At 33.4% G+C, this 16395-nt stretch overlaps 1 protein-coding gene across 20 annotated transcripts in view; it reads right to left on the bottom strand.

Moving 5' to 3' along the window:
- The window catches only part of ZNF280D (zinc finger protein 280D), a 293874-nt gene that overhangs the window by 60873 nt on the left and 216606 nt on the right, over positions 1-16395 (bottom strand). For all 20 annotated transcript variants that reach the window (XR_005381695.1, XR_005381696.1, XR_005381697.1 and 17 more), the window contains 4 exons: positions 10243-10466; positions 6955-7112; positions 5901-6001; positions 4729-4875 (listed from right to left, as the gene is read on the bottom strand). Coding sequence is in view for 16 of the 20 variants with exons in the window: in XM_038580505.1 (XP_038436433.1) it covers positions 4729-4875; positions 5901-6001; positions 6955-7112; positions 10243-10466 (630 nt within the window). In the remaining 4 variants the exon portion in view is untranslated. The remainder of the gene's footprint in view (positions 1-4728; positions 4876-5900; positions 6002-6954; positions 7113-10242; positions 10467-16395) is intronic.

The following is a 16395-nucleotide window of genomic DNA, read 5'->3' on the forward strand; positions in this document are numbered from 1 at the left end:
ATAAATAAATAAATACACTCAATAAATAAATAAATACACTCAGTCATTTATAAAATTCAAACAAGGTAATATACTGAGAAGTACCCAGCACAGTTACTAGCACACAGCAGGCATTTCATAAATCAAAGCTTTGAATTTACAAAATTCAAAGCCATGTATAAATATAATGTGTTTGTATTACTATTCTAGCTGCATCTTAAGACTATTTTAGAAGTGTGGTGCACTGGATTATATTATAGACTCAGGCAATTTTTAAAAATTCACTTATACGTGCTGAAGGAAGAGGAGGAAAAAAGAAAACTTGGCAAAGATACACACCAAAATAACAGGACAGAAAGAAAGTTTCCCAGAATCTGATTCCCATAAATCTTTTCTCTATCTATAATCACTCCCCAGGTTACCTTATCCAGTTTCATGGCTTTACATACTATCTATATAACTATCTACTTGACATCACAACCTGATAGCTATTATGCATCTCAAATCAACATGGACAAAATTGAATTCTGGATTTTCTCCCTACCCCCTGCCCTCCAAAATCTGTTTTCTCAGTCTTCCCCCTAAAACAGTATATGAAAATTCCATTCTTGCAAATGGTTAGGACAAAAACTTGGTTAACTCACTCACACAACAACCCATATCCAACCTGTCAGCTCTACCTTCAAACACTTTCATAATCTTTCCACTCCTCATTACCTCTAACCACTGCTGCCATACTAGTCCAAGCCACTCACCTGGACTTTCATCTTCTTCCTATCATGCTCTTTCCTCCCTTTTGTCTATTCTCCAATGATCTTAAAACACAGCAGATTGTTCACAAACCTAAATGCTCCAAAGGTTTTCCAAAGTCCAGTGTCTGGTTTACAAAGCTCTACATGAACTGGACTGCATTCTATTGCTACAAGCTTATCCCCTACTTCTTTTCCTCTTATTAGTTTACTCTGCTCTAGCCACAACTGGCCTCTTCACTGTTCTTTGAGTGTCTCATGTATACATTCACTTCAATGCCTACATAATATTTCCTTTCCCAGATTTCCACATGGCTTATTCCTTTATTTCCTTCAAAAAGGCTCATGTTTTGGGATGCCCTGGGTGGCTCAGTGGTTTAGCGCCTGCCTTTGGCTCAGGACATGATGCTGGAGTCCCAGGATCGAGTCCCACATCAGGCTCCCTGCATGGAGCCTGCTTCTCCCTCTGCCTATGTCTCTGCCTCTCTCTCTCTCTCTCTCTCTGTGTGTGTGTGTGTGTCTCTTATGAATAAATAAATAAAATCTTTTTAAAAAAAGGCTCATGTTTTACCACACTACATACATAATAATAACCATTCCTCCACTCCCAATACCTCCCTGGCACTCTTTATCCTTCACATTTTCCTTCCACAGTACTATCACTAGCTAGCACGCATATACATTCAAACATAAACACACATATATATTTATCTTTCTCTACTATAATTCAAATTCCAGAAGGCACAAACTTTGTTTTGTTCATTCTTATGTAATACCCAAAATAGCCCCTGGCACATAGTAAAGCATCCAATAAATATTTGTTAAATAATTGGATTGTGAGGCAAAAAGCAAGAGACTGACAGAGAAGATGCATATGTGAAGTAGGTACAATTTAACTAGTTCAAAACATCTGTCATTCCATTCAATGAACATTTGTCCAGAGTCATGACATAGAATACATTAATCTACTATTCTCTTAGTTGGACACAAGTCTTATACATGTCTCTTGTGTATGAACGCATTTCAAGGTGATAAGAGTGATAAAGAAACAATACATTTTTAAATACATCATGTTCAATCAAAGAAAATAGTGACTTATTCCAAGGGTAGAGAAATAATTACCTGTGTTGAACTTTTTTGATACACATACTGAACTGTTTGGGAGATTTGAGAGATTAAGAGGAATTCTGACTATATGTAATTTCTGCCCTTAGACCTAATGCCAATGTGAAATCTGGTTCTGTGGTAAAGCAGTAAAAGCCTGGGCTCTGAAGTCAAATTTTAATTCTGCTTTTTATTAGGTAATAGGACACTGAGCAAGTTACTTTCTCTAAAATTTTGTTTCCTCATCTAAAAGTTAAAAATAATAATATACATATGGTGATTGTGAAGATTAAAGATGACAATGCTTATAAAGCACCTGCTGCTGCCATAAGGTAACTGACTACCTATGTTAACTGTTTAATGTTTTTATTAAAGATTTAATGAGCATATTTATTTATTTATTTATTTTTAATATTTATTTATTTATTATTTATGATAGACATAGAGAGAGAGAGAGAGAGAGGCAGAGACACAAGAGGAGGGAGGAGCAGGCTCCATGCCAGGAGCCCGACGCGGGACCCGATTCCAGGACTCCAGGATCGCGCCCTGGGCCAAAGGGAGGCACCAAACCATTGAGCCACCCAGGGATCCCCTAATGAGCATATTTAACATATCTGAAACCACTTTTATTATTTCTTAAAAGTCATACGAACTGGATTGTTAGCTCTAAAATCACCTGTGACTTAATACATATTCTTTAAAAAAAAGTTACAAAGTCTTTGAAGACAATAAAATGTGCCTGTTTACAAAAGCCAACAATTCTTATTGTCTAATATCACACTAATGATGTCATCTCAATTACAAGTTTATAGTCCTACTTAGCTAGGGTGTTCCAGTCTTCGTAAATAATTATGGATGTTGTAAATACCTTAAAAGATGATGATGATTCTTATTAATAGATTCCCCCTCTTAACTGCTGACTGCCTAAGTATCCCATATAAACAAAAGAATATTGAGCCAAAATGGCAAGACAAGACATAAAACTCAGTATATAAAAACCTTACAAATCACAAAGCCCACATAGTGGGTCCACACATCTCTTTCATAATTATCATTTTTCTTGTGTCTCCATCTCCTTCTGGAGCTTAGGAAAGTGTGTGGGAAAAATTATGTTAAAAGACTCCCGGGCAGGGGGATCCCTGGGTGGCTCAGCTGTTTAGCACCTGCCTTTGGCCCAGGGCATGATCCTGGAGTCCTGGGATGGAGTCCCACATAGGGCTCCCGGCATGGAGCCTGCTTCTCCCTCTGCCTGTGTCTCTGCCTCTCTCTCTCTCTCTCTCTCTCTCTCTCTCTCTCTGTCTATCATAAATAAATAAATAAAAAATCTTTAAAAAAAAAAAAAAAAGACTCCTGGGCAACCTGCATGGCTCAGCGGCTTAGTGCCGCCTTCAGCCCAGGGCCTGACCCTGGAGACCTGGGATCGAATCCCATGTCAGGCTCCCTGCATGGAGCCTGCTTCTCTCTCTGCCTGTGTCTCTGCCACTGTGTGTGTGTGTGTGTGTGTGTGTGTGTGTGTGTGTCATGATAAATAAAATCTTTAAAAAAAAAAGACTAAAAAAATAGCACTACTGTTTTATATCTCATTCTCTCATTCAGATTTAAGGTCAAAGATGAAATAAAGAATACCAAGAATAGTGTTTCTAAAACTCTAGTCCTCAAAAAATGTTAATATGTATTGTGCAAATAAAGGGCTCAATGGCCAAAAAAGTTTGGGGACTAATAAGTACTATACTGGCTTGGAGATTCACCATGTTCATTAGCATATTAAAAGTTCAGAGAAGCCCTGTTTTCAAAAACAAACAAAACTGGGATCCCTGGGTGGCTCAGCGGTTTAGTGCCTGCCTTTGGGGCAGGGCGTGATCCTGGAAACCCCCCGGATCAAGTCCCACATCGGGCTCCCTGCATGGAGCCTGCTTCTCCCTCTGCCTGTGTCTCTGCCTCTCTCTCTCTCTCATGAATAAATAAATAAAATCTTTAAAAAAAAAAAACAAAACTGTTTGATATTGTAAACCTAGGCATTTACTAAATTTATTTACCAGTAACAATGTGGAAGGAAACATCTAATAACACCTGATGGAACATAGTTGGGTAAACCTAGAACAGAAAGATCTTGCCAGACTTCTCAAAGATGAGTATCATCCCAATCACAACAGGAGATACTAAATTCACTTGGATAAAGAAGATGTGATGTATGTATGTATATATAATATGTATATATATTTTACACCGGTAATAATAAAACCAGTAAGCATAATATCTGAATTCACGAGAAGGGTATTAAGTGCTAAAACTGGATCCCAAAAATTATATAGCAGAACTAGCAGAATTCATTCACAAGAAAAATAATGACCTAAATATAGTTCTTTGGCAGAGTTCATATACCAAACTGTAAGTGTCATTACTGTTTCCTTTATCACTGGCAGCTATAAAAGACCACTTCTGGTCAATGTTAATACCATGTATTCTCATAATAATGAGGCTAAAAGTGGAAGGATGGGGTAAAAAAAGAAACAAGATTATGAGTCCTCACACTTTTCTTAGTTCAACTCACCCTTACCCTGATAACTACCTTCAAAATCATTCCCATATCCACTCTTGGATCCTGAAATAGCCACCAATCTTATGGATATTCCAGTCATCTTCCCTTTTTCTCTTCAATCCTAGGTTTCCTATTTCTGGCTATCTTTCAGAATTTTCACTTATGAGCCACAACATCACCAGAAAGGAAGCAAGAAAAAAGAAGTTAGTTTTACAAGTAATTCAGCATAAACTGCAAATTAACCAAGTCATTTGGAAAATCTTGCTTCCCTTGCAGAACAAATCTAACCAATGTTCTAAGTAATAATCTGTCTTTTTGCTAAAACAACATGATCAAAGAAGAACTGATAAATCTCACCTGATGCTTCATATAATGATGCATGTAGGGTGTAGCAATTTTAATAACTTTGAGGCAAAATGGACATAGCAAGTTCTTAGTGTTTTCATGGGATGTTCTAAAATGAGTTTCTACATCAGAAAATGAAGATGATCTATAATTGCAGACCTACAAATAAAGAAGGTTTAGTTTAACTTGAAAAAATATAATGATATGCAATTACAAAGTAACAATCATAGGTCATTTGTTTAGAAGAACATCAGCTGCTACTCATTCAGCTCTAATACCTGCATAACCAAGAATCCCATTAATGCAAGCACCAAAAGATAATCTTCTGAGACAGAAAAGTTAACTATCAAAGTTTAGGGACAGTTCCCAAAACATAACTAAGTTCCCTTCTTTTTAATAAGATCTTTTTATCACCCCCAACTTGACTCGAATTTTCATTCTTTAATACCTCTTGTCCTATAAAGTTTTTTTTCCTGCTACATAAAACAGCACCTTCCTTTAGATTATAAATGGCCTCCAGGCTATGGATTGGCAATGTATTTTTACCTTCTTTTCTATTTCTTCTTCAAATTCTGAAAAAAATGCTAATCACAAAGCATTTCGTAGAGTTCTCCGTAACTAAAAGCATCTCATACTTCCTTTGTATGCCTACATTCTTCCCTATATGGTAAAATAAGTCCCTATGCTTGTCTTTTGGCCACAGGCTTTTCTTTGTCCAATTGGGAGTTGGTTTAAAATGGCCTATGGGCCAATTTCAACTCTATTGACTGCACATATAACACATGAGTTAAGCCAAAGTTATTTTTATTAATAGTTTACAAGAGGAATTTTAATTTTAGTAACCAATTTTATCTAAAGAGTTAGGAAAATAAAAAGATATATTTTGTGGCTCATTAAAATTATGTGAAATTCAGATTCCAGTGTCCATAGATAAATTTTAAGTAAATTAACACAGCCTGATCACATTCATCTACTTACTGTCTATGGCTGCCTTTGTGCTATAATGGCAAAGTTGATTATTTGCAACACAGACTGTATGACCCTCAAAGACTGAATATTTATTTCTATCTGTGCTTTACAGAAAAGATTTCCTGACACCTGGTCCAGTAGGTTTAAATCTTATAATCAAAACAACAGAAAACAAACAAACCAAACACTAAGTACACAATAAAATATATGTATACCTGGCAAATATATGGCATTTCACCAGGCTTATGGTTGTCCTTCATATGTTGCAAAAGAATATGCTCTGTTTCAAACGATAATTCACATATTTTGCAAATGGCTAAAAGCGAGGAGGGAAAAAAGACATACCATTTTAAGATATACACACATATCAAATCATTATGTTGTATACCTGAATCTATATGTCATTTACACTTCAATTAAAAACAAGGTAACCTCACCAGGCAAACAAAAACAGATATACATGTGTAAAATTCATTTTATATATTTGTATCAACAATAATAACTATAGTATTGGTGGGGACTGACAATAGTTATACAGTTTTTAACTGTGTGCCAAACACAGTTCTAAGTATTTTACTTACATTAGCTCATTTAATTCCCATAACAGCATTATGAAGTAGGTATTTCTATTATCCCTATTATTCAAATATTAAGTAACTTGCCTGAGGTCACATAGCTGTATAAAGAGGGAGACCTGGGATTTGAATTCAAGCTATCAAGCTCTAATATCTGTGATTTTTAACTAGAATCCTACTTTTCTTATTCAAGTTTAAATGAAAGGCATTAATTTCATATTTGAAAGCTATGATCTGAGGTTGTTTTTTTTTTTTTTTTTAATTTTTTTTTTTTTAATTTTTATTTATTTATGATAGTCACAGAGAGAGAGAGAGAGGCAGAGACACAGGCAGAGGGAGAAGCAGGCTCCATGCACCGCGAGCCTGATGTGGGATTCGATCCCGGGTCTCCAGGATCACGCCCTGGGCCAAAGGCAGGCGCCAAACCGCTGCGCCACCCAGGGATCCCTGATCTGAGGTTGTTAATTTAGTTCCCCACATATAATGCACAGGTTATTTACTTTAATGAATTACTTATAAGAGGAACTTTAACCAGTTTTAACAATTTAGATAACTTAAAACTTTTCCAATTCTGCCCCCAAATTCCAAAGTCTTTTTCTCAGTCTTATTTTTCTAACAAGCTTCTTTAGGTTTTCTTAGAGTTTACGTTGTCAACGTTGATAATATCCAATACCTAAGCAGAATTGTAACTTACTGGAAAATTCATGGGGTGTATGTGTGCTCTCAATGTGACACTGCAGTTGAAATGGTGTGGGAAACTGACGGTAGCAGTGCTGGCAGGTGGTGTGGTTTTCCCAGCTCTCACTGCTCTGCTTCTCAAGTTCCAAATGGTGTTTCATGTGGTTCATAAACCTATAAATGATTGTCAACAGGTGCAAAAATTCAGATTTAAAAACAAAAATCTAACAAATAAGTATCTGAATCTAAAAGTAAATATTATTCAAAATAAAATCTCAAAAGCCTTAAAGTCCTCTAGAAAACTGTGTGTTTTAAATAACTGCCCTCATTAAGTGGCTAAATGAACATCTTTGCTTTTCATCTTTGTTTTAAAAGAATTCATCACTGTAATTAATCTGAAATATCACTAATTTGCTCAAATTCTTAATCATTTCAGATTATTAAAATTTTTTTTAAAGATTTTTAAAAAGCAGGCTTTTTTCCATACATGAATACTGTTTACATTTTTAAATAAAATAGTTGAAAGGAAGGAAACCCTACTACCAAAAGCAACTACAGTCAAGAGAGAAATCTTTTAAGGCTGTGAAGATATACAATAGATTCCAGCTGTTTAAAAGACAAATTACTGGTATTTTTACTTGTGTCTTGGTTTCTAAATGCATGTAATAGCAATTTTAATGCCTACAATTACAAGAACCTTTTGTTTTATTTAATGATACTGGTTTACTGTTAGCACAGACTGTTCATTTTAACTTGCAGACTGTGCCCTTTGTAGGCAACGTCCATTTTTCAGTTTTACATTCTGCAATTTCAGCTTCCCTAAAAGGCTTCTTATGAGCAGGAACTATGACCTTCAACAGCAAAGGGTGCAATATAAATGGGAATACCTATTTAAAAGAGCTTACTGAAGCTTTTTGCTGAATTTGAAAGTAAAGTTGTAACAATTTTTAGTCTGGGTCAACTATTAACAATTATTCATTTGAGCCTGTAAAGGAAAGAATCTTGAAAATAAGTGATAATGTCATTAATTTGGATAGCAGTCACCATGAAGGCCATAACATTTATCTCTTTTTCACATCTCCAAAACAGTACTTCCCTTGAACAGGTTATGGCACACTTTGAAATATCTTTTTGTCCTCCCTTGGTTTTATTTTATTTTTTTATTTTTTTCTCCCTTGGTTTTAATACCAGCTCTACAAACACCTAGAGAAAATCCTAGTCTTGGCTAGGAAAAGAAAAGGTCATGAGCCATTAAACTTTTAGCTCACAACTTTAAGCAATTAAAGTGTATCTATATAAAATAGTCTCTTAACTAGCAAGCTTTCTCAAAATTATTATATGAGCCCCTACTGGGAAGTCAGACTACTTAAACTAATGGATGGAAATGAGGGATACGTAAAAGCAAACTTCTTACAAGGATGTTTGCAGAATAAAATAAACCTAACTGTTTTTGGTGACACTGTAGAAAAAAAAATATCAAAAAATATCATATCACAATATATTGACAAGGCAAAGAGTAAAAATCTATAGCTATCAGTTTTCCCTACCATTCTCTGCAAACATCAATTTGTCTCCCCAGTTTTTACTGTTAAGATAAAATATTATTTAACATATATAACATACATAACTTCTTTGACTACAAAGTATTTACGATTAAGGTTATGTTTCCTAAACAATCAGTATTTCAAAAAGTGCTCAATTCCTGGCTGTTATAAATGTTGTTTGCTTTAAAGTCTGAAATATTCAAGTATTCTAAAAATATGTTAAGTAGTTTTCTGAAACAATAACAAAAAAAGGAATTTTTAATTTTTATGTGTTTAATATTAAGTGGGCTAATCTCAAAGGAAAAGCCAAAAGCTATTGTTGAATAACTTCTAATATACACATAATATTTAAGTATATCAAGGAACTAATAAGTCAGTGAAACATATTTCTATGCTTTCATCCTGTTTACTAACATGATTTTTCTGGTATATTTTGCTATTAAAATGGTAATAATATGGAAATAGATGACAGAGTTCTACTGTAATATTGTTTCAGTTTTATACCACAAAGTACAATATTCCTTCTAACAAACTATTAACTACTGATGCCTGTTAAAGTTTAATTAAAGGAGATAAAGAAATGTGAAGACTCACATGAAATAACATGTGAAAGAATTCGGAAACTATAAAGCACCACAATAAACAAAGCTTTAATAATTGTTATAGAGGTATATCACAATGTATTTCAGGGTTTTCCTATATTCTTCTTTTTGGACCCAAGAACTCACAGGAAAATGGACTATATACTGGGTCCAGAAGTAACCTACAGGTGCCTAAGAATGCTATTTACAAAGTTATCAAGGGTAAATATAAAAAGGCATATATATGTATGTTTGTACAAACACACACACAACACCCTCATCTAAGGAAAGTATACTGATGTCTGCAACTTACTTTGAAATGCATAAGAACAAAAATAGTTTGAAGGAAAAATGAACAGATTATATGATGAAGCAAGCATAGTAAAATGTTAGTGGTAGAATCAAGGTGATAAGCATGTAAAATTTTTAAAACTTTGCTCAATGTCTGAACATTTTTATAATAAAATGGGGGTAAAAACAACCTTAACTAATATAAATACCAACCTACATAACCAATAAAAATATCAATCAATATGTCTTGTTACTCTGTTCTTGTTACATACTCATTTATAGGATGACACCTACTAATATGTAACTCAAAGATCACAAAGTTCCTGAAATTTAAAACACAGATGTATAAAATTCAAAATTCCACCAGAAATTAAATTTCTAATTTTTAAAGGGGTTAAATTTTAAAACCAAAGCAGAAATGTTTCCTAGAACTGGTACTTCTCTAAAGAGTATCACTTTTCCTGCAAGGTAACTGTTCTAAAATTTATAAATCCGAATTAAAAGACCTGAGCATTAAATAAATAAGTATGGAGGAGGTCAAACTGGACTTACTAAAGTGGTTCTTCTTATGAAATGAAGAAAAAATTCAAATGCAGCTAAAAATGAAAATGATTTCATGAAAATTCTTAAATGTGATAATGTAGGAGAATTAGTTAATTTTGCCTTATTTGAAATAAAGTTTGTCCTTTCTTATCTTAGAGAAATAAAACTATATTCAAGAATCAACTCTTAATTACAAGAAAGAACAGTTTTTCAACAGGACAGTCTGCCTTTGTCCTTAGTAGAAAGTATTAAAATTGTTTATCCCGAATGGCAAAGAAAAATACAAAATAAAGATACAACATTTATCCAATTTTCAAACAGAAATAAAAATAAGTATTTACATACCTAATATTATTTTTAAGAATTTTCAAGCAACTGAAGCATTTAAAAGTTGTGTGAGTCTTCTGTTCTTCCTGGACATCTCCTTCATGTTTTCCATAATAAAAGTCATTAACTAACATAATCAATTTTCCTTTCTCTGAGTCAACAGTCTTATTTTTATTTACTGTACTTGAAAATTCTGTTTTAGCCAGTCCTAAAAAGTTATTTATCATGTCTGGACAACAGTACTGAAAGAGAAAAAACAGAAGTCTTATTTATCTCTTAAAAAATTAGATACCAACAAAATAATTCTATGTTTACAGCTAAAGTCAGACCATGTAAAACTATGCTTGGTAGTATGTCTGGAAAAATATTAATCCAAAAGTTTGTGGTACACACTCACACTCTAAATAACAATATACACCTATCATCTTAAGAACACCACAAAAATTTTTTAAAGAATAATCTTAGAACTAGGATTTGGCTATTGATCTAACAAGTTTTTCCTTGCAATTTATCTTTTCAGACATAATTACTGAATAATAACTTAAATGTTTAACTGAACTAAAATCTATTCATTTCACATCCATGTCAAGATAGAGCACAGAAAGGAAATGTAGTTTTACATGTCATAATGTATATGTTTAATTATCAGGTGAAAAACGAAATTTCAGAATATCTAGTTAGAACTAAAAATTGAGCACAACTTGCCATTGCCCAGACACAAGGTGCTAGAAAACGTATGTGTGTGTGTGTTTGGGGGGGGGGGGGGGGGGGAGGCATTAGTAATATCTTGAAAAATTCTACACTTACACCTTGAAATCTAGAATGCTTAAATATTTAAAGGAGAAATTTAGTTCCTCATGAATAAAGTCAAGATGTCACATAAACTGGTTCTAAAGTGGAATACTTTCATACATGAGCTCTTTTTTTTTTCAGTAAGATATAACTAATTCATTTATGGTACATAATTTTCAGCTGAAGAATTTCTCTAAGGTAGTTTTTCTTCTCAAAGTTTTTCTTCTCAAAGGGTAGCGCTGGTGGCGCAGCGGTTTAGTGCTGCCTGCAGCCCAGGGTGTGATCCTGGAGACCCGGGATCGGGTCCCACGTCGGGCTCCCTGCATGGAGCCTGCTTCTCCCTCTGCCTGTCTCTGCCTTTCTCTCTCTCATGAATAAATAAATAAAATATTAAAAAAAAAAAAAAGGCCAGTCCAAAGAAGACCTGCACTAGAAAAACCAGAAATACTTGTCAAAATGCTAATTCCTGGGCCCACTTCAGACCCATAACCACAATGTATCTCAATACAGCACCCAGAAATCTTTTTCAACAAGACACCCAGGTAATTCTTTTACAACATATACCAACTGGCTTAAACTCTTCCTAAATATGTAACACCATTAAATAGTTTGAAACTCTAATAGAACTCTCTTCCATTTCTCAGATAATATCCATGTCCTCTCTTGCCACAACAAAATATTTGATCATTGGTAAAATGTTCTGTATCACATGGGAAGCTAGGTCTTTGATCCAAGACAGACCTTTAACATTTCAGCTGCTTTTAGTTTGTTCACTTGTCAATTCGGAAATCTTTAAGGAAATAACACTAAGGTAAAAATCTAAACTAGATCTAAAAGAAAGGGGAAAAAATACTAATTAAAATGGTAAAAAATACTAATTAAAATGGGCCCACAAATAGTGACATAATTTGTGTTTGGGAGTTAAGGTTGCATCAATAAGCTAAATTAGGATAAATATATTAGATCCCTAGACTACATTATCCTCTGAGGTCAACCATGCAGAATAAAGTTGAAATGAAACTATAACAAAAAGAGGGAAATGAGAAAGGTTTTGCTCTATATGTTTCTAGATATTTCTTAGGACACATGTAATATTTAAAAGCTCAACCTTAGGAAAGTCAACTATTTCTAAGGACTATTATAAGGCTAAGTTCCTTTTAAAACATACTGGTTTTGACTCTAAGGATAAGTGGAGAAAAGTATGGTTCAGAGTAAATCCATCAACACTATCAGAAAAATAACTCAAAATACATGTCTTACTACAAATGATGTATATCAGTAGTATCATTTTGATAGACAAAATCCCTGACCTTATCTGCAATTTTACCATAGAAGTTATCTCAAACAGCAATGAGAAAAATTATAATGCACAAAAATGATGTAAGTGTCCCTATTAGAAATGTGAACAATCACATATATTCAAACATTAAATCTGGTTTTCAAACTGTAGAAGTTATTGAGTCATATTTGAGACTTGGATTCTTTTCTGAAATCTACAAAATAATCTAAGCAGTCCATAGCAGAGTGTGCTGCAAGGCTATATTTTTCAGAAACATCTAATTTGGTACATGTATAAAAGTTAAAGTTACCTTAAATGCTCATAAATTATAATACACATAACAGATGATCAACTTCTTGCTGTTTTTTCATTTTCTTTTTTTAAAATAAAAAAGATAGGAACAGGTTTTAAAAATAAATATACAAATCTCAAAGTATCCTTTTCTTTCTTTTTTTTTTAAAGATTTTTATTTATTTATTCATGAGAGACATAGAGAGAGAGGCAGAGACATAGGCAGAGGGAGAAGCAGGCTCCCTGCAGGGAGCCCACTGTGGGACTCGATCACGGGACTCCGGGATCATGCCCTGGGCTAAAGGCAGACACTCAACTGCTGAGCCACAGGACCGGGCGTCCCTCTTTTTTTTTTTTTTTGAGTATAGTTGACACACAATGCTATTATTCACAGTATCTTTTAAGCAATGTTTCAAATCCATATAAGACAGATGAATGATAAACCACTGAAAACCAAGAAGGACAACATAATTCAGGAAACTTAGTAGTTGAGAGAAACGCAGAATCTCAAAGAAAATAGCCAAAAGGCAAGAAAGCAACTTAAGAAATGACAACTAGGTTTAGACTGAAGGTTTTGTAGGAGGATAGAGAAAGCTATGGATGGCACATTGAGCTACGGTTCAAAACCTACTGGTCATCTTTTATTTAATCCTAAAACTCTTTTGGTTCTAGCTTTTCACTGTAGCCCTGGGTTATTCCTTATTTTCCTGAGATAACCATTTTGTAAATATTAAATAATGCTATATACTGTAATTAGACAAATAGCAATTACCAGCTAAACCCCATTTTCATATTCACTCCTCCCAGTAGAGAAACCATGTCCTATTGCTTTATTAGCACCTAAAAATTTAGGTTAGACTTTTTTAGAACAAAGAAGGTGGGATGCTATTTTTAAGTAGTAAAATAGAAGTTCCCATATTATCATCCTACATAAGTCAACATTTTCCTCTTCTCCTGGGACTCTTCCAAAGCCACAACAACCAAATTCTAAAAATTTTATTTTCATTGAAACTAAGAGCCAGATAAAATCCACAGACTCTACAACATATGAGCACTACCCAAAGCAGCCAAGATCAGAGAGAAGACATGTAGCTGGAAGTAAATCAGAGAAGTCAAAAGGACCCAACAGTAACACCTTAGAAAGTGTCAGCAAAAATTTGCATTCTAAAGGTGAAAGACACATCCTAAACTGCAAAGCTATATACTTTGTTTACAAAAACAGGTGCAGAAGGATGGCAGAAGTCCCCAGACTTCATTTGGTACAGAGAAGCAGATAAGGCAATGCTACATATAAAATCAGACACAAAAGTCACATTTGCAGGAAGCCACCTGCCCAGCAAAGAGTTATATAAGCTAGTTAGCAGGATGTGAGATTATCCTGGCAACCTACACTTCCTAAAAGGAGGCTTGTACAAAAGAGCTAGCCCAAGAAAATCCAACTTATTCTTTACTATGATTAAAACTTTCATCTAAACAAAAATACTTTAGGATAAAAGGAGGAAAATGTAAAATTCTGACAAAAACACCATGAAGCAGTTGTAGATGAAAACAGTGACCAAAATATTTGCTACAAATTTTAAAAACTTAATGAAGTAATTGTGTCTATTTGGAAAATCACAAAGTAAGAAGAGATGACAAGACAAAAAAGGAATGGCAAAATCGAGGGAAAAGTAGAGAAATCAGAGAGATAAAGACAAATTAGAAAGGATAACAGCAATAAAAGAAAAAAAGAAAAAAAGAAAGGAGAACAGTAGTGAACAGGCATTAGAAAATAAAGTGAAGGAGAGGATGATAATGAGAAAGGGAACTTTAAAAAACTTAAGTGTTAAAAGGATTAGAAAGAAAATGATAGATGTGTCACACAAAGGACATCAAATGAATGCATACTGGACAACATTCTCCCCTCTCTCAAAAGACAAAACAATTGTGTGGATTAATATTTTAAAATATGAATCAAGAAAACTCCACTACAATAAAGGAAAACACAATCATACAAGCAGAAAGAACATGTTACATATCAGAAAAGATTGACCAAATCCCCAACACCAAGTCAGATCATTATAAAATTATCAGTCTTCCAAAATAAAGAATCCTATGGACAGCCAGACAGAAAGATCAAATCATTTATAAAAGGCAAAATAATTTAGGCTTATCCTAGATTTCTCAAAGCAATATTCAATATTGTAAGACAGAAGCATCACAAATAAGATCCTCAAAGTAGGATCCAACTTACTTTATACCTGGCAAAACCGTCTTTTAAGAATGGAATATAGTCCAATTGTTTTGAACATGAAAATAACTCAAAAAATGCTGTTTCAAGGCCCTTCTTTTTTTTTTTTTTTTTTTTTTTCAAGGCCCTTCTTGAGGAAATTACTAGAAGATGAACTTCAGCCAAGTAAGACATAACTAAAGAAGCCATGAGAAACACACTGGTAATCAACACTGAATATATTTACTGTGAAAAAGGATTAAAACAAATACAGAAATAATGTCAAGTAAATCAAATGCAAATGTTTTATGCCCTAACAATGAAAAAATAATACAACCAACAAATAAAAACTAGAAGGGCATAAAAAGATAATAAACATAAGGTTGAGAAAGTTCACAAACTGATTCACATATACTAGCAGTACATCAAAGAATATCATTTAGAGCTACCAAATGAAGTAGTATAGGTATACGCAGTTTTAATAGCACAAAAGTAAACACAGAGAAAGATAATATTGATTAAAAGCAGGTAGGAAAAGAGAAGGTAAGAATGGGTGGGTTAAGAATAGAAAATTAAAAAAAAAAAAAAAAAAGAATAGAAAATTTAATGCTACTTTAACCAATTTTAATATTAGAGAACGGCCAAAGGAATACAAGACTACTAGAATTATATTAGCATTAAAATTAGAAGGATAAACAGGAGAACAAAAATACAGCTTCTCTAAAAACCCAAGCTACAGACATACAAAGCAACCAAATAGTGAGACTTAAAAAAAAAAAAAAAAGATGATAAAAAATTGTGACAGAACCAAGACCAAATAAACCTATCATCATGTCAACGAATATAAATAAGTTTAACTCAACTGCCAAAAGAGATTTTCATATAGGCTCACAAAGGAAAAATCAACTCTGCTCAAACCAAGGGGCATGATGTGATTCAAAAGGGTTGAAAAGAAAAGGATAAACCAGTAATATACTAGGCAAATGGAAACCATAAAAAAACAAGGGTTGTAAGCCTAAAAGTCATTAACATTAAGACAAAGAGAACAGAACATTTTATAAAAATGCTAAAGGACACATTTGCAATACAACTATAAGAGATTCATCTATATCGCAAACAGCAACAATCTTAAGACAGAACTGCAATAAATTATTAATAGGATCCAGATTGGGATGTGGTATTTCTCAAACCATGTAAGATTAAATAGACAACAAAATAAATAAAAATATAGATATCTAAACAATGCAATTCATATGCTAGATCTGGTTGATAAATACCAAATTCCATATCTTAAGAAATTGTTTACCTATTTTCAAGTTTCCATGTAAATTATATAACCTATACACTAAAAAAGGAAAAATTTGTTAGAACTTGGGTTTTTACCATTAGAAGTTTGAATGCCAGTTATGTCTTTAAATAAACTGGCTATAAAACAATGAGGAATTATGTCGATCTCAAAGAACTTTCTAAAGATTAAATGAAATAATGTATTTAAAGCTTAGTAGTCTGACACAGTCTCAGATAAATAAATTGTTATTATCATAGGATATTTGCTTTATGTTTTAGATATTCTGTACTGAAAGAAAACATTATTTCTGTG

The sequence above is a fragment of the Canis lupus genome, chromosome 30 (genome assembly GCF_011100685.1).
Source record: "Canis lupus familiaris isolate Mischka breed German Shepherd chromosome 30, alternate assembly UU_Cfam_GSD_1.0, whole genome shotgun sequence".
Taxonomy (NCBI): domain Eukaryota; kingdom Metazoa; phylum Chordata; class Mammalia; order Carnivora; family Canidae; genus Canis; species Canis lupus.